The 16,133-nt window shown below is 39.7% G+C and overlaps 1 protein-coding gene, 1 long non-coding RNA gene and 1 pseudogene across 39 annotated transcripts in view; 2 read left to right on the top strand and 1 right to left on the bottom strand.

Moving 5' to 3' along the window:
• Window positions 1–14,225, top strand: part of DLG2 (discs large MAGUK scaffold protein 2) — a 2,168,441-nt gene extending 2,154,216 nt beyond the window's left edge. For 20 of the 38 annotated variants that reach the window (XM_063783333.1, XM_063783326.1, XM_063783323.1 and 17 more), the window contains 4 exons: window positions 64–236; window positions 2,630–2,739; window positions 7,359–7,450; window positions 9,461–11,158. In XM_063783333.1, coding sequence (XP_063639403.1) covers window positions 64–236; window positions 2,630–2,739; window positions 7,359–7,450; window positions 9,461–9,567 — 482 coding nt within the window. In that variant the 3' untranslated portion in view covers window positions 9,568–11,158. Of the gene's footprint in view, window positions 1–63; window positions 237–2,629; window positions 2,740–7,358; window positions 7,451–9,460 lie in introns of all 38 variants that reach the window. The other 18 variants (XM_063783330.1, XM_063783332.1, XM_063783324.1 and 15 more) reach the window with 1 other exon arrangement.
• Window positions 1–16,133, bottom strand: part of LOC107967372 (uncharacterized) — a 283,858-nt gene that overhangs the window by 103,341 nt on the left and 164,384 nt on the right. The window lies entirely within an intron of this gene.
• On the top strand, window positions 12,172–14,225 carry LOC104001273 (uncharacterized; annotated as a pseudogene).

Genomic DNA, 16,133 nt, shown 5'->3' with positions numbered 1-16,133 from the left:
AGGTGTAAAGCAAGTTTATGGGTATAAATGCACCTTAATTTTATCATTTTTTGTTTTATAAAGATACTACGAGGCCAAAGCGAGACTACGAGGTGGATGGCAGAGACTATCACTTTGTCATTTCCAGAGAACAAATGGAGAAAGATATCCAAGAGCACAAGTTTATAGAAGCCGGCCAGTACAATGACAATTTATATGGAACCAGTGTGCAGTCTGTGAGATTTGTAGCAGAAAGAGTATGTTCACCAATCTTCTTACACCTCCCCTGAAGAAGCTTTCTAGGTTGCAAACTGCATTTTTTTTTTTTTTTTTTTGGTCATTACTCTTTCTTGATTGCAATTGTAAATTTTGATTTAATAATTTAAGACATCCAAGCAGAGAATCACCTTAGAGCAATGTCATTAATCTTTGTTCTAATTTCAATAAAGTATTCTCACTGACTTCGAAAAAGTAGGAAGGGGGCTTTGTCTTTGACTCACTATCTGAGGCCCCAGTACACAACCTTGATTTTATTAAGGCAGGTTTACTACTTTCGTTGTAAACCAAGGGGATAGCATTCCTGAATTATTTTGTTAGAGGAAGTTATTTTTTTTTCTCTCTCTGAAAACTTGACATCCTCATGGTAGAAGAGAAGATAGATGAGAAGGGCTGCCCAGCCTTTTGCTCGCAGAAGTTCTAGCTCAGAGGAGGTGTAGACGCTGCTATTATCTTTTTGCTGGTAACTTCAGGGGCATGGAAAAGAGAAGAATGTTCAAGAGAGGGTAGGATAGGAAGGCACCTGGGTGTGGCTATACAATCTGCCTACAGAGGGATCCTATTTCCTGTGAACACAGAGAACCAGTATCATAGGAGAAGATATTTGTTGGGTTGATTTGATTTGCCATGACCTTTCCCAATGTACCGCTAAAGAATTAAGTAATTTTGATGTCTATCTAAGAATACACTAAGAAGTTGCATCTATTTTCCTCCCTCTCAAAAGTTCAGTTCTATCAACTAAACGAATACTGGTTCTAGTCAAACTGTCCTGGATAATTGCACCTATTTTCCTCTTTGTTCATGTTGTTAACTTGAAATGTTCTGACTGGTGAATAATCAACCAGCATTTATACATGTTATGTGGCTGCTGCACTTCACAGATAGAAAACTTGAAATCTATTACCTAAGTAATAACGGCTTGAACCATCTTAGTGGGTTTCTCAGATAAGAAGACTTCAAGTATTCACTGGACTGTATTCATTTTCATGTGAACATTATAGATGAGATTTTAGCCCTTATTATTGATTTAGTAATGTTCCTATCTGCATAAAGTGCCTTTTTTCTCTTCTTGCATAAAGTTATTCTAGCCTCAGGGTAATGAGGACATTTCTCTCCAGGAGGTAGAATATGATGTGGCAAATGTATCTGCATATCCAGAAATGCTTTATAAAGCAGCTGCTTGCTCTGAGCACTCATTGTGGTGGAAGCCAAGTTAAATGAGGTGTGCTATAATGTAATAGCATTTTTATTTGTTAACAAACAAGAAATTTACATACCTCATGCAAGCCTTTCTCTCTTGGCATTTAACCAGCATTTAATTTATATATATATATGTTTTAATTATATATATGTGTGTGTGTGTGTGTGTGTGTGTATATATATATATATATATATATATATATATATATATATATATATACACATATACTTTTTTTTTTTTGAGATGGCATGTCACTCTTATTGCCCAGGCTGGAATGCAATAGCACGGTCTCAGCTCACTGCAACCTCCACCTCCTGGGTTCAAGTGATTCTCCTGCCTCAGCCTCTCAAGTAGCTGGGATTACAGGTGCCCACCACCACGCATGGTGAACTTTTTGTATTTTTAGCGGAGACAGGGTCTCACCATTTTGGTCAGGCTGGTCTCGAACTCCTGATCTCAGGTGATCCACCCGCCTCGGCCTCCCAGAGTGCTAGGATTACAGGCATGAGCCACTGCACCCAGCCAACCATATGTTTAAGTTAACCATTTTTGTGTCTGCCCTCCACTAGACTGAGTACCTTGCAGACAGGATATGTACAAGTACTTGGAAAAATTCACATTATTCTCAATCTTCCACACTGAATGTTGGGCAGGGTGAGAAAATGAGGTGTCTGTTTTTTCCAACCAACAATTCTGTTAGTGCTCCAGACTTGGGTTTGCATGCTCCTAGCACTAAACTATTGGGCAAGTTAGTTAGTGTGAGTCTTCTGTAAAATGCAGCTGATAATACCTACCTCAGAGATTTGGGAATTTCTTCTGACAATTGTGTTCAGAGATGGTTTTTAAACTTCATGAGAATAGACTCAGTCACATAACATACGGCTGCATGTCATCTTTGTGTGTTACATCAGGTATTTAACTGAGAGAACATATGTAAAATGTCCAGTCCAGTAGCAGACACTTTTTAAGGGGCTAGTTAGTATTAGTTATTGTAAACACTCAATGATGACCCTATATATCGATTTTTATTTACTCTTTGCAGTGATCTTTTTCTGACTTTAGAAATCCAGCATCCCCTACCTTCCTCTAAAACCTACATACATTAGTTTCCTTTTGTTGGATTATGGCCATGCTTCCTATATTAACTTCATATTTTTCTTCTCTTTCTACCAGGGCAAACACTGTATACTTGATGTATCAGGAAATGCTATCAAGCGGTTACAAGTTGCCCAGCTCTATCCCATTGCCATCTTCATAAAACCCAGGTCTCTGGAACCTCTTATGTGAGTAGAGGGCACTGGAGGCCTTCATCCAACTGACTCCCTGTTCTGTATTATACTGCAAATTACTAACAGGATTTTGCTGGGAATGCTTACAAATGGGAAATGCCATTGTTGATTTTTCAGCATTCTCTTTTTTTGAAGATATATCAAAGTTCTTTTAAACAACTAGAAACATAATGTCAGTGGTTTCTTTTTTTCACATCCCTCATTTTAACAATAATAGTAATTCCTTAAAACATCTTCAATAATGTTTCCTGATTTTTATTGTTTTACTTCACGGATTGTTTTCTTTGTTAGTTTTTGAGGTTTTGTTGTTGTTGTTTTGAGGATAGCTTGGCTTGATTTGGGTTTTTGGTTTGCTTTTGTTTTCCAAATGATAGGAAGCAATCATTTTTTAATTGTCTCATACTTCTGAGGCAGGTCTATAAGTAAATCTTTTTAAATGTGTAGATTTTTTATAGAGAGAGCAGACAACGTTTGAGACTTTTTTCATTGGCATTTTCCTTGGTTCTCTAATAGAATTCTAATGTTCCTTAATTAAAACTTTACATACATAGAACATCGTTCTTAATAGAGTTTTCTTAGTGGTGTGGCAGTAAAACATCTGTAACTTAAACCAGTAGCTTCATACCTGTGCACTCAGGGTTTTTTCTTTTTTTTTCCCCTCCAAAGGACTTGTGAAATAACTTCTTTCAAGAATCATTAAACAAAGTGGGCAGACATTCACGATCTGACTGTAAAGTCAGTATAGGCAACTCCCATTCACAAAGGTGAAGCTACAGTAGATAGAGGTAACCAGAAAAGGGGCTACCAGCAGGGACCTGAAAATTGATCAGGCAAGATTTGGTTCTTTGCTTTGCCACTGATCAGTTAAGTAACCTTGGGCAAATTGCTTGACCTTTCTAAGATTTAGCTCCTCACCTCGAAAGGAAGCATACTAATAAATACCTCATAGAGCTAGTATAAAGGCTAAATAACAAGATTAGGAATTTAGTAAAGCTGTTCATGTACTCTTTGGCATATGGTAAGTACTCAATAAATAATACCTATTATTATTGTAAAAGATATAAAATTACTTCATTATAAAGGAATAAAACTATTTTATCATTATAAAACACATAAACAGTACCTCTTCCATGACAGTGCAAGAGATAATGCCAATGTGTCTGTCATGAGGGCCTTGATCAAATTTTGCCTTCATCTGGGCCTCAAGACCATAGTGTTTGACAGGGGTCAGGAGTGAACCACAGAGTACTGGAAAACAATGTTTATGGAAGGACTGAAGAAACAGAAATTATTTAATCCCAGTGGTGAAAGCAATTGCTTACAGAGGATGTTAACTAACTGTTCTGTGTCTCCTCTGAAGATGAAGAAGCAAAGCAAACTGCAGCAGCTGGAGTGGCAGCCTGAGAGAATTAAGTTAAATACATAGTTGAGCTCTGGGGAAATAGCCAGAGATGTATCTTGAAAGCAGAATATAGTCCCATATATAAAAAATGGACAAGGATTCTTACCAGGATAAAAAAAGTAAGATCGGGAGGTCACTGACAGTACCTTCAGCCCTATGAATTTAGGTATTAAATTATAATATAAAGAGTTTTTCCCATGGCTGGCACATGGAAAAATATGTACTAATGATAAAATAATGATTCTTAATATTATCATCCCCAATAGCATGTATTAAATTTCTCCTTGTATAGGATACTATGTCGGGCATTGCACAAAGTGAATTAAGCAAGTACAAATTTCATGATGTAAAATTGATTTATAATCTGTCAAGAGCCTCATAAATATAAGTAATGCTAACATTAATGAGAAGAAAAATAGTCCTTGCTTCCTGGGAACAGCCATCTTAAAGGCCTGTTTCAGAAATAGAAAAATAAATCTTCATATTGTAAACACTCAGTGGGATAAATGGCTTCCCAGGGGAATGAGGCCTGGGGGAACGACAGCAGTGGCACATTTGGTCTGGTGCGATATTAGGAGACAGTCCCATCTGGCACTCCATAGGAGAAGGTCTACTGCCTTCCACAACTATGAGATGACTTATTTTAGTTATGCCTTAGGGCACTGTCACAGCCACTTATCACCAAGGAAAGTTAAATGTACTAAAGGCTGGACTTCACAATAAGGACAGTGAATCTGACATAATTTGCTGCAGCCATATTCATGGGTCTCAAGTGCAGTGATGGTGACATTCAGACCAATGCAATCTACGTACTAAAGGTTGGATGTTTACTTTACAGTTCACTCTTTTCCAAGGCTTTTACTCCAGGAGCAAAGCTGCCATGAATTGCCCATTCCCCAGAGAGGAGTGAATGCTAGGTCAGCCGGAACAAAAGCATGACAGCTGTCACATTTACACATTGATACATCATCACACACATTATTTCTCAAGTGCATCATCCACATCAAATCACAGAGCTTATTAGCACATACATAGCTGACTCTTCAGAGGAGCATAAAATCAAGGATGTGTATGAAAGGGATGTTCTTTTTATATTGTGCCACCATCTGACTTCTGTTCCCTTTCCATGTGGCAATGTCCCTTCACCCTGCCACTTCCAATCTGCTTTTACCTTCCTGCTCCCATGATGCTCTGTGTTTACTTCTGTCTTCAACTATCTTATAATTATGTTTATCTAGCTCCCCATTTGTTCATTCATTCATTCATTTACTCATCTATTCATTCAACAAATAAATGTTGAATCAGTCTCCATGCCACATGCTGACAAACAAGCCATGGTCTTCGCCCTCAAAGAATTACTGATCAGTCAAGGAGACAAAATAAATTCACAGGTCAGAGAATAAAAACCTAAACTAAGTCATTGCTGTAATCAGTAAAAAGGGAATTCAGAGAAGACAGAATTCTTGGAAGGCAGGTCGAAGATGATCCAGAACTATGTGATTTCTTTCTTTGAGACAGGGTCTTGCTCTGTCCAGCCCAAGCTGGAGTGTAGTGGTGCCATCATGGTTCACTGCAGTCATGACCTCGTGGGCTCAAGCCGTGTTCCCACCTCAGCCTCCCAAGTAGCTGGGACTAAAGGTATGTGCCACCATGCCCAGCTAATGTTTGTATTTTTTTTGTGGGGACAGGGTTTCACCCTGTTGCCCAGGCTGGTCTTGAACTCCTGAGCACAAGTGATCCACCTGCCTCAGCCTCCCAAGGTGTTGGGATTACAGACGTGAACCACTGTGCCTGGCCCACCTGATTTCTTGACATCTGGAGCAAATATTTATCTTTCTCTGAAGAGTGTCCCTTGGTTTAGCCCAGCATCTTCTCCACCCACGAGTAACATCCATTTACAGCATGTACGGCTGAGACTGTTTGGAAGAGAAATTATATGTAACACCCCTCAGGACAAGATGAGTTTAGCAACAAGAGTTCAGGAAATTCTCACTACTTTGTATTTCAGCCATTAATGTCTAATGTCAATATATTGCTTTTTTTTTTTTCCAAATAGCCTCTTTTGAAAGATATCAAGTCTTGGTATAATAGGAAGTCTAACTGAAAATTGGTTTAAAAAACCAAAACCTTGAGTTCTTACCCCAGATTACTCTTCGTTAAATACACAGCCTTAAGCACATCCCTTCTTGCCTCTGTTACTTGCTCTCGAAAGGAATTGACTAAGGCCAGATGTTCCAGACCCAGATCTCTGGCTTCCTAAGCAGCATGCAAGACGGTAATGATTTCAGAAATTCTACATGCACCTGTGATGCATCCTGATCAGCCAACCAAATTGCATTTGGCAGGACATGTTTTTTTTTAACACCTGGAAGACCTGGAAAGATAAAGCTGCCAGTAGTTAAGAATCAATAGATTAGGTTTTAGAGAGAATTCAAGAATTTTTCATTTCTCTCCCACCTTGATTTATCCTTGAGCCTTTTAAAAAAAATTTATATGTAATAGTTGTACAAATTTTTGGAGTATATGTCATATTTTAATACCTGTATACAATGTGTAATGATCAAATCAGGGTAACTGGAATATCCATCACCAGAAATGTTTTGGGAACATTACAGTTCTTCTCTTCTAGCTATTTTGAAATATTCCTATAACTGCATTTTATACCCCTTAACCAGCTTCTCTTCATCTCCCCTCCTGCCTTCCCTTCCCAGTCTCTGATAACTACCATTCTACTCTCACATTTCAGAGAGTCTGAGATACACTAGAACAAACTCCAAGAAAGGGTGGCCAGGAAAGTTCAGATTTAGAAATCACATCCAATGAGGGGATAGATGAAGCAATAGGACAGTTTATTCTGAAGAAGTAGAAGCCTCAAGACACACTTAAGCACTTTACTTAAATATCCTAGGGCCTACCATGGAGGATATTAGGTACTTGCAGAACAGGGACCAGTGACTACAAATCATAGGAGACATATTTGGCTTCAATCCAATGTGGGACCAAGAGACTGCCCTTTGAGAGAATGAGCTTTCTGGCCGGGAGTCCTTGTTGCTGAAATTATTCCAGCACAGAGGAGTCCTGAATGAAGACTAAAAACCTGTTGCTAAGATTACACTATGTTTTCTGCAGGATTTATTTTTGCCATACATTTTAATTTTTTAGGATTTGGAATATTCCCTTTATGTTCTAATACAAACCCTCATTTTCCCAGGGAGATGAATAAGCGTCTAACAGAGGAACAAGCCAAGAAAACCTATGATCGAGCAATTAAGCTAGAACAAGAATTTGGAGAATATTTTACAGGTAAGTTCACTTTTACCCTGGTAGTGTGAGAAAGGGGATAAATTGTCTGACATTTGGCATAGAGAGGGCTCTGGGCCTGGTGTACTTGTGCCCTAAAACCTTCCTGTTGAGAATCCCTAATATCTGTTTCATATACAAGGAGTATCCCTCTGCTTCACCCATTTTGATGTAAAACCCTGGGTTCTCCTGAGAGTTCAGCTGCAGCCAGCTTCTAGGTTCCCACCAGCCCTACCCAAAACCATGGGCAGGAGATACCCCTGAGCTATCTCCTACCATGAAAAGGATTTGAGGCATTGCTACCTCATTAAACTATCTCCCTGATATCATCAGAAAACTTGAAAAACAAAATTTTAGGGCTCAAAATGGTCAGTGTCCAAAGCAGTTACTCTTGAGAAGAAGCCTGGAGGCGTCTGTCCCCAGCTCCATGAGCTTTCATCAGTGTCCCTATCAGCAGCACCTGAACAAGATGCTTAAAACTTCCTCATGTTTCAGTTCACTGTGTCAAGTCTCAACCAAAACTGCTTTTTTTTTTCTTTTTAAATGTTTCCTTGGAAACATGAAGGGGAATAGAGGTTTTCTTCTCCTGGAGAGCCTGAGTTCTGAGTTCTGTATTCCTATATGCTTTCATAGAACACTGAGTAAACAGACTTTGTGAAATTTGCCTTACACCTGGTTCCCGGAGGTTTAAAAACAAGAACTTTCGAGCTGGGCTTATGCCTCTAATCCCAGCACTTTGGGAGGCTGAGGTGGGTGGATCACCTGAGGTCAGGAGTTCGAGACCAGCCTGGCCAACATAGTGAAACCCCCGTCTCTACTAAAAATACAAAAAATTAGCTGGGTGTGGTGGCAGGCACCTGTAATCCCAGCTACTAGGGAGGCTGAGACAGGAGAATCACTTGAACCCAGGAGGTGGAGGTCGCAGTGAGCCGAGATCGTGCTACTGCACTCCAGCCTGGGCAACAAGGGTGAAATTCTGTCTCAAAAAAAGAAACCCAAGAACTTTCTTCCTGGATTACCATATGTGAAGTTAGATGTTTTATTTTTTACCTTATTCAGAATATAGAAAGTGTCAGTGTCTTAGCAGTTTGTAAATATCTTGAATCAGGTAATATTAAGTAATCTGTCAAGAACCAAGATACGAGCTGTGTTTCATCCTAAAAGAACATCCAGGTAGGAGAAACAAAAGTGTACATTTTGACAGTGGTTTATATTTTGTATACAATACAATAATATATTCTGAGGATTGTTTTTAAATATCTAAATCATCTTTCAGTAGTAATTTATTTTTAAGACCTAGTGTCATATGGATAATACTGATGTGTTTTGGAAATCTTTCTACAAGATAACTTTTGTTCAAATGAGAACAACTGAGCAGTTTGTTTATATTTCTTCCTATTTATGTTTCTTATAAATAGTGGACTTATGGTATTCTCAATATGAATAGCCCTGTATGGTAAAAATCTCAAGTTACCAGAGATTTGGGGAATTAATGGGTTTTCCTATTAAGGGCTTTGAGGGTTGGGAGGCTAACTAAACTTCCCTCTAAAATCTTCATTATTTCCTCGGTGTCTACAATATCTGAATTTCTGCTGCTGCCAAAATAAGTAAATATACAGACTGTAAGGCCAGTTTTCTTTTCTAAATAGGGAGCTCTCAGTCTGAAAATTGATCATTGCCCAGCTCAGTGCCTGGCTCAGAGTAGGCACCCATAAAATATTGGTTAAATAGATGAGTGATAAATTGTCCAGTACTACAGACAGACATGTAGAAAGTGCAAAGACTGTGAAGCATTTGTTACTGATCCAGGATATCCATTGAAAGCATTTCTTAAAATCATGAATGTAACTTTGCTTATATGAATTTTCTGCTTCTTCTTACTAATGAAAAATGATATGAAGCTTCCTGATGAGTCATCTGCTACTGATTTGAGCCTCCAATGTGTAAGTGATGATTGTTCTTCACCATCCAGGAAATTATTTCTAATTCTGGGTGTGTTTGCTTTTGTTACAGCTATTGTCCAAGGAGATACTTTAGAAGATATATATAACCAATGCAAGCTTGTTATTGAAGAGCAATCTGGGCCTTTCATCTGGATTCCCTCAAAGGAAAAGTTATAAATTAGCTACTGCGCCTCTGACAACGACAGAAGAGCATTTAGAAGAACAAAATATATATAACATACTACTTGGAGGCTTTTATGTTTTTGTTGCATTTATGTTTTTGCAGTCAATGTGAATTCTTATGAATGTACAACACAAACTGTATGAAGCCATGAAGGAAACAGAGGGGCCAAAGGGTGGGACAGAAAAGACATTGCAGTATGAAGGAAGGCTTTGGTTTGCTCAAAGTGCCAGGTGTAGGGATGAACCTCTGACGGGCTTTCTGCCCAAGAGATGAGATGAGAGCCTCCTCACCCCAGCAGATGTCCAGAGCTGATTTAGCTGCAGAGCTCTCTGTGTCTTTTGCTTTAAAGAAAAATTGCCAGCACTCGAACCTCATCAACCTTCCCATTACCCACATCTGTAACTGGTACACTTTGAATTTTATAACTATGCACATCTTTTGATTTCTTAACAAGCAAATGAAAGAAAGAAGGAAAAAAGAAAGGAATCCCTTTGGAGACGACATACTATCAGGGAAGGATAAGTGTGTAGTTTTTTGACTGGCATCTGCAAAGACAAGAATTTCATAAAATTTGCAAGTGTATGGAGGACTAACCTCACTGACAGGAGGGGATTCCACCTGGGATTAGCTTTATGAGTGTTGATTGCCTATTTTGCCGTTTATAAACTGAAAGAAGGCACTAAAGATGAGAATAATTTATACAATAAAAATATATTAAATGTATAGAAACAAATTTCTATAGGTTAAAAAAGTTTTGTGAAATATTTTGTAAAGACTAATATTGAAAGACTAAATGTATGCAACATCAGCAGATGATCAAATTCAAGACCTGAAAGTTGCACTCTCCCTTTTGTTGCCAATGATCCGTTAAGAGCATCTGAGTTCCTTTTAAGTCTGACAAAGACTTCTTCCTCACTTACCTCCCTTCCACATTAGTGATACACTCTCATGCAGCACATCCCTTAATGAGTTGCCCTCATGGATATTTTTGGAAGACATTTGGTTAATGCATTTTTTTATGCTGATGGCTTTTCAGAGACAAACTTAGGCAAATGATCTAAAGGGAAGTTTTTGCTTTTCTCTAGTTAAATAACCTGAGCCTGCCATGCAAATAGTTGAATAACTTTGTTCCTAGTTACTGACATACAATTCTTAAAGGACCATTTAGCATTTTGGCCAACAATGAGTAATTAGGATTAGTACCTTTTTGTTTTACAGAGTAACTGAGAGTTTTGTAACATCCAGAGATGGTATTAGAGCCAATGAGAGATCTGTTCCTAGATGCACTATTTCTTTGAGGAAGAGAGAGAAGAGAAGTGTCTGGTTGGGGGTGAGGGGGTGCAGACTTTTTTGTTTCTATGTACAGAGCAAAGAGATAGAGTCACAAGGAAAGACAATTAATGACTTTGAGCTCAACCAACTGAACTGCCTTTCTTGGAGCTGCACCTGGACCAAGTTTATTTTTTAACAATTATAATAACGATGATTTTAAAAAAGAAACCTCCCAAAGCCTATAAACTGAACTAGAAGAGTTGGTTTCCCACTTTAGAGTGGATGGCGACATCAGCATTGCTTTTGCCCATGGTGTTTAGGGAGAGACTTTTCAGTGATAATAACCACTCTACTCTGGGTTCTGTGCATGCCCAGACTAAGCCCCATCGCCTTATTTCTGGGGTACATCCAGACCTGGCAGGGATTCTGCCACACTGTGCAGCAAACCAGCATGTAGGCTGGGTAGGAGAGCAAGAGATAGAGCCATCAGAGTGATGGGGCTTCTTCACAGTAAGAACATCGGAGCTTAGAATGAGTCTCTTTCCAAAAACAGGCATTGTTCATCTTACACTAAACATCATTGTCTGCCTGGCTACAGTCACCAAAACAAAACAGAAATGTAAAATTATGCATCTTCCCATAGTCCTGAGGCCTCCTTTGCCAATGGAAGGGCTAGCAATGCATTTTCCCTCTCATGAAAGTTAAATTTCCAGAGACTTCCTTAGATTGCTCAAAATGTTAAAGATATGTCCATGTCTGCAATTCGCCAGTTTCAGGTCAAGGCCTACTTTCATCAATATTGCTCCCAGAAGTTTTCTGACACCAGAATGCCATTCCTGATCCCAGCTCTATTTTTAGGCCACCACGATAACTTCTTTGGTTTCTCAACTGAGCATGCAACCATTTATTTAAAAGACTGTCATTAATGAGTAGATGTTTTCGTGGGTCGTGTGATGTGCTTTCCATTTACTAGTATTGCTGTGGCTAAGTACAATCAAATTGAACCACCAACCCTTGGTCATTTGTAGTAATGTAACTATTTATTTTCCTAGTGTAGATGCTTTCAGATTAGAATTGGCATTTGCACTGATTTTTTTATGTAGATTTATATAAATATATAGATACATATATATTTGCTTGAAGAATCACCAAGCAAATTGGTGAGAGGGTCTTTTCCAATAGAATTTACACCTCCATTTGTTGTGTTGTCTTGCACTTCCCAATGTTGATGTCTCTATGGCTCCAATGAACTGGTGTATTTTGCAGCAAATCTGATGACTTGTATGGAAATGGTATGAAAGTTACCCAGATTACATCTGGTGCAAATGCACTCGGAGCCTGGGGCCAGACTGGTGCTAACACTGCAAACTTTGTCCAGAGCTCTCTCCAACCTGAAGGCTTGCTGGGGGTGCAATGTCACCTTCACACATGCTGGGCCCTTTCAGAAAAGTGCCAGATCGTGTAACTGGTGCTATTTTTCATGCTCTGGTACAATGTGTAGCACCACAGGGGTCTCAGCTTTACCAAAATCAAAATTCCATTTGTCAGCTAAGTGCAGAGGCATTTGTTTTTTGCTCTCCTCCCACAGAATTGTCGGCCATTTATTTGCAGGCCTTTTGCGGGATTTCTTGGCTATTTATTTGCAGGCCTTTTTTCCCAGCCCCAAATTCTTGGGTTGGCTCTGTCTGCTTAAAGAGCCTGTTTTCACAAAGCTGCACTCGGGTGCCTCTGTGCGCTGTCTTAGATCCTACTGCCGGCCCTTCAGGACTCTGAGCCAGGAAAGAACTCTCCAACCTCTGGCTCGAGACTCTACTTTTTTTCTCATTCTTTTCCTTACTCTCCTCCCCCTTCTATTTCCGACTAATTCCATCTCTCTTTTTTTTTTTTTTTTTTTGTTCCTCTCCTTTTCCTATTCCTCCTTCCCACCATCTCTGAGTTGTTGACTTTCTCCTATAATCCTTCTCTATTCCCTTTCTCTTTTTGTCCACCTCTCCTTTAGTCTGTTTCTCTGCCCTTCTTATTCCTTTTCTGTCCTTTCTCCTCTCCTCAAATCTCTGATCATCTTCTCCCGTACATCCCTGTATTGATTTTTCTGTCTCTAAAGGGCTCATGGCTGATTCAGACAGCAAGTCCATGCACTGGACTAATGACACAAATACTTTAGGTCGCCGTTTCACCTACTCAGCCCAGAAAGTAAAGCTGAGCGTGAGGCCCTGACCTGGAGCCTGCTCCAGCGTGCCTCCCGGAGCCAGCCTGCACCGTTGCCCTGGCAGCGATGATGCATGTGCTGTGGGCCCTGCCGGCGCCTGAGTGCCTCTGCCTGAACACTGCTCCTAAGCGAGCCCACTCCCAGCACTACCGCATGGCTCTGAGGACATTTTCTTTCAATAAAGGCAGACTCTGGCCCCAATTATTCTGATAGCAAACCTCTTCCTCCTCATTGAAGCCATGCCATCACCTTGGTTTGGAGAGAGACATTTTTTTCCCATTCATAAGCTTTCTTTTTCCCATTTTTATGTGAAGCCCCCTCTGCTTTTCAGCTGGTGATTGCTCTGGTGAGACTGAATGGACTTGCTGGTGAAATGAAATCTCTTCTTTCCTGTCTTGGTCCTGCCTAAATTCCTACAAATATATTTAAGCCAAGGACTCAGGCTAATTCCTAAGTTGATCACATTAATTTGTCACTCCTAGAGAGAAAAAGATCAATTCCCTTGAAGCATGTGGAGTACCTCCTGTGACAGCTGACTTGCCAGGGGACTCCCTACAGAATTCTGTGATATACATTTTACTTCTGTGTATGTATGGTATATATGGTATGTATACCATGTACACACGTTACATTGAGTATGAATGACTGTGGTTGGAAACCCACACACACACTCAAGTCTGTAAATATCCTTCCTCACTGAAACCTGTGCTTTGGAAATCATTTCTTGTACAGCTGTGCAGTTTCTTGTAACAGCTGAGGACAAAGCTAAGACAGGCGGACAATTTAGACAAAGATCATCTAAAGAGTACAGTATCTCCCTAGCAACTCATGAGGACAGACAACCAAGTGGCAAGGTTGACTCCCAATGGGATGGCAGACTTTTCTTCTCTCCTTTTTGAGTTTGTGTTTCCTAAGTGTTTCTTAACTTCTGAGTGCACCAGGCTGTACCCGTTAGATCCTTTCAATATGACAGTTTTGTGCTTCTCTCTGACAGGATGTTTCTCCATCGAGCTGTAGCGCAGGATGGGAGGGAGGTGGGAATACTCCTTGCCTAGGCTGGAGTTTACAGAGACACTGCACAGCTTACACTCCTGTTAAGTGTAAATATTCAACACTTCCATTCCATTTGTGTAAAAAATAAAGCACACAAGATTATAAAATCAAGATGTATATTTCATACTCAGTGTGTCTGTGCATATTTATTGTGTTTCTAGTTGTCAGCGGTGGGTGGCCCCATTGTAAAAATGCCTGATAGAGTGTTTATAAACATGTCATGGTTTTATTATAAGATATAAATATTAAAACATTTTATACTTTATAGCAAATGATTTTCTCCCAAAGCATAATTTGTCTTATTTCATAAGGAACAGAATCACTCATGTCTATTTTTATCAATTTTGTCTCTGATTCCAGAGCTAAAATGCAATTAGGGTGGGTATGCCCTGAGAAGTATTGGCACTGCTGAGAGGAAGTGAAAGTGCTGTTTTTGCATATTCTTAAATATTTGGTTACCATCTTGCCTGCTTTTAATCGGGATTTTTCCAGAAGTGAACAATGTATTAAAAAATAGATTTTTAAAGATGCTCACAGCTATGTGAGGGGAAAAATCAATTTCCCAGTGTCAAACTGTGGGATTCCAGAAGATATTAAGGATACAGAAAAATAATTTTTTTCTTATTTGAAACATTATGCAAAGAAAGGCATAAACTGGGGAGGAGGTATCATTGTCTTATACAACCTGGAGCTCCAAAGATTTGACCACATCAAAAATGTCGGGTTTGGGAATCTGGATCTGCCAGATAATGTTCTAAATTTTTCACTTCAGGTTAAATACATGCCTTGTCATATTGACATATTCACAGCTAGAGAACCAAAACAAATTCTACTCATGAAAGAGGTGAAATTTTGCATCAAAGCAATTGCTTTGGATTATGCTTTGTTTCATGATAAACTATCATATAACTGAATCAGCCATTTGGGAAGCCAGACTAGTTGTTCATACCATCCTGGCCATCAGGAATCTGCCAGGTGTCCTAAAGCTGTCCTTGGTGCTGGGTAGTGAACAAAGACTCTCAGACATGGTATAAGAAGACATTGACTGAGGCTGCAAGACGTGTGGACCTCAAATTTTGACAATTATGCGATTTTCAACATTTGCACAGTCTCACCTGGTTTAATATTAATGGTGACAACTGTACACAAAGCCAGATTCACTTCAATAATGGATGTGTTCATAAGAAGCTAGAAGAGCATTCAGCTTTTCTCTGTGTCCTGTTTCATGTCTGCAAAACAGTTTTTAAACCACGATCATGCTAGAAGTCTCAAAAGCTAGAAGTGGCTGACACATCTCTGAACCTAAGAGGGGCTAGTTATGAACCTGTGATCTCTGTAGATACTCTGAGGCCATACACCCAGTGACAGAATTTAAAAGCCTCACCAAGGCACAAAGCTAGGTAACATCTCTACAGGGAGCCACAGTGAGACCCGTCATCTTTAAAGTTGTCAAGGGAGGATGTGTTCTATAGATAATAACCCCAATTTCTGTTCTCTGTCACCTTTCCCTTAGGGACATCTCAGAAGGCACCGTGGCTATCATTAGACTGATCCCCTTCCCTCTCTAGTGTTACAGCCAAAGCATCAAGTCCAGGCCTTGTCCCTAATGCCCCTTAGCACTCTTAGGACAAAGCTAGAAAACTTGGGTAAACTTCGCTAAAGCCTGGGGATAGCAAAAGGGAAATAAAAGATATTCTGATTTATGGTAGGAGCTTAGTGCCCAGCCCCTGGCTTGCTGACATGAAAGACACAGGCTATCTTTCCCCAGCCACCCAGGAGTCCCTCAAGCATAGCTAGACCAGACGTCAGACCCTTTCCTCTGTTGCAGCACACCTGAGAGGCGCTGTATCCATGCTTGACTCAGCACCTGCTACATTAGGTGCCTGCTGTCTCCATCACAGGCTAGAATACAAATGGAAATGACTCAGTGTGGCTTTCATTACTCCTTAATTGTAAACTTCAAAGGACAAATGATTTGCAACATGCTTCACATCTCAATATAAGGCATCAGTAGAACCTCACTGG

This window comes from Pan troglodytes, chromosome 9 (assembly GCF_028858775.2).
Source record: "Pan troglodytes isolate AG18354 chromosome 9, NHGRI_mPanTro3-v2.0_pri, whole genome shotgun sequence".
In the NCBI taxonomy this organism is placed as follows: Eukaryota; Metazoa; Chordata; class Mammalia; order Primates; family Hominidae; genus Pan; species Pan troglodytes.
This window is presented reverse-complemented; position numbering and strand designations above follow the sequence as displayed.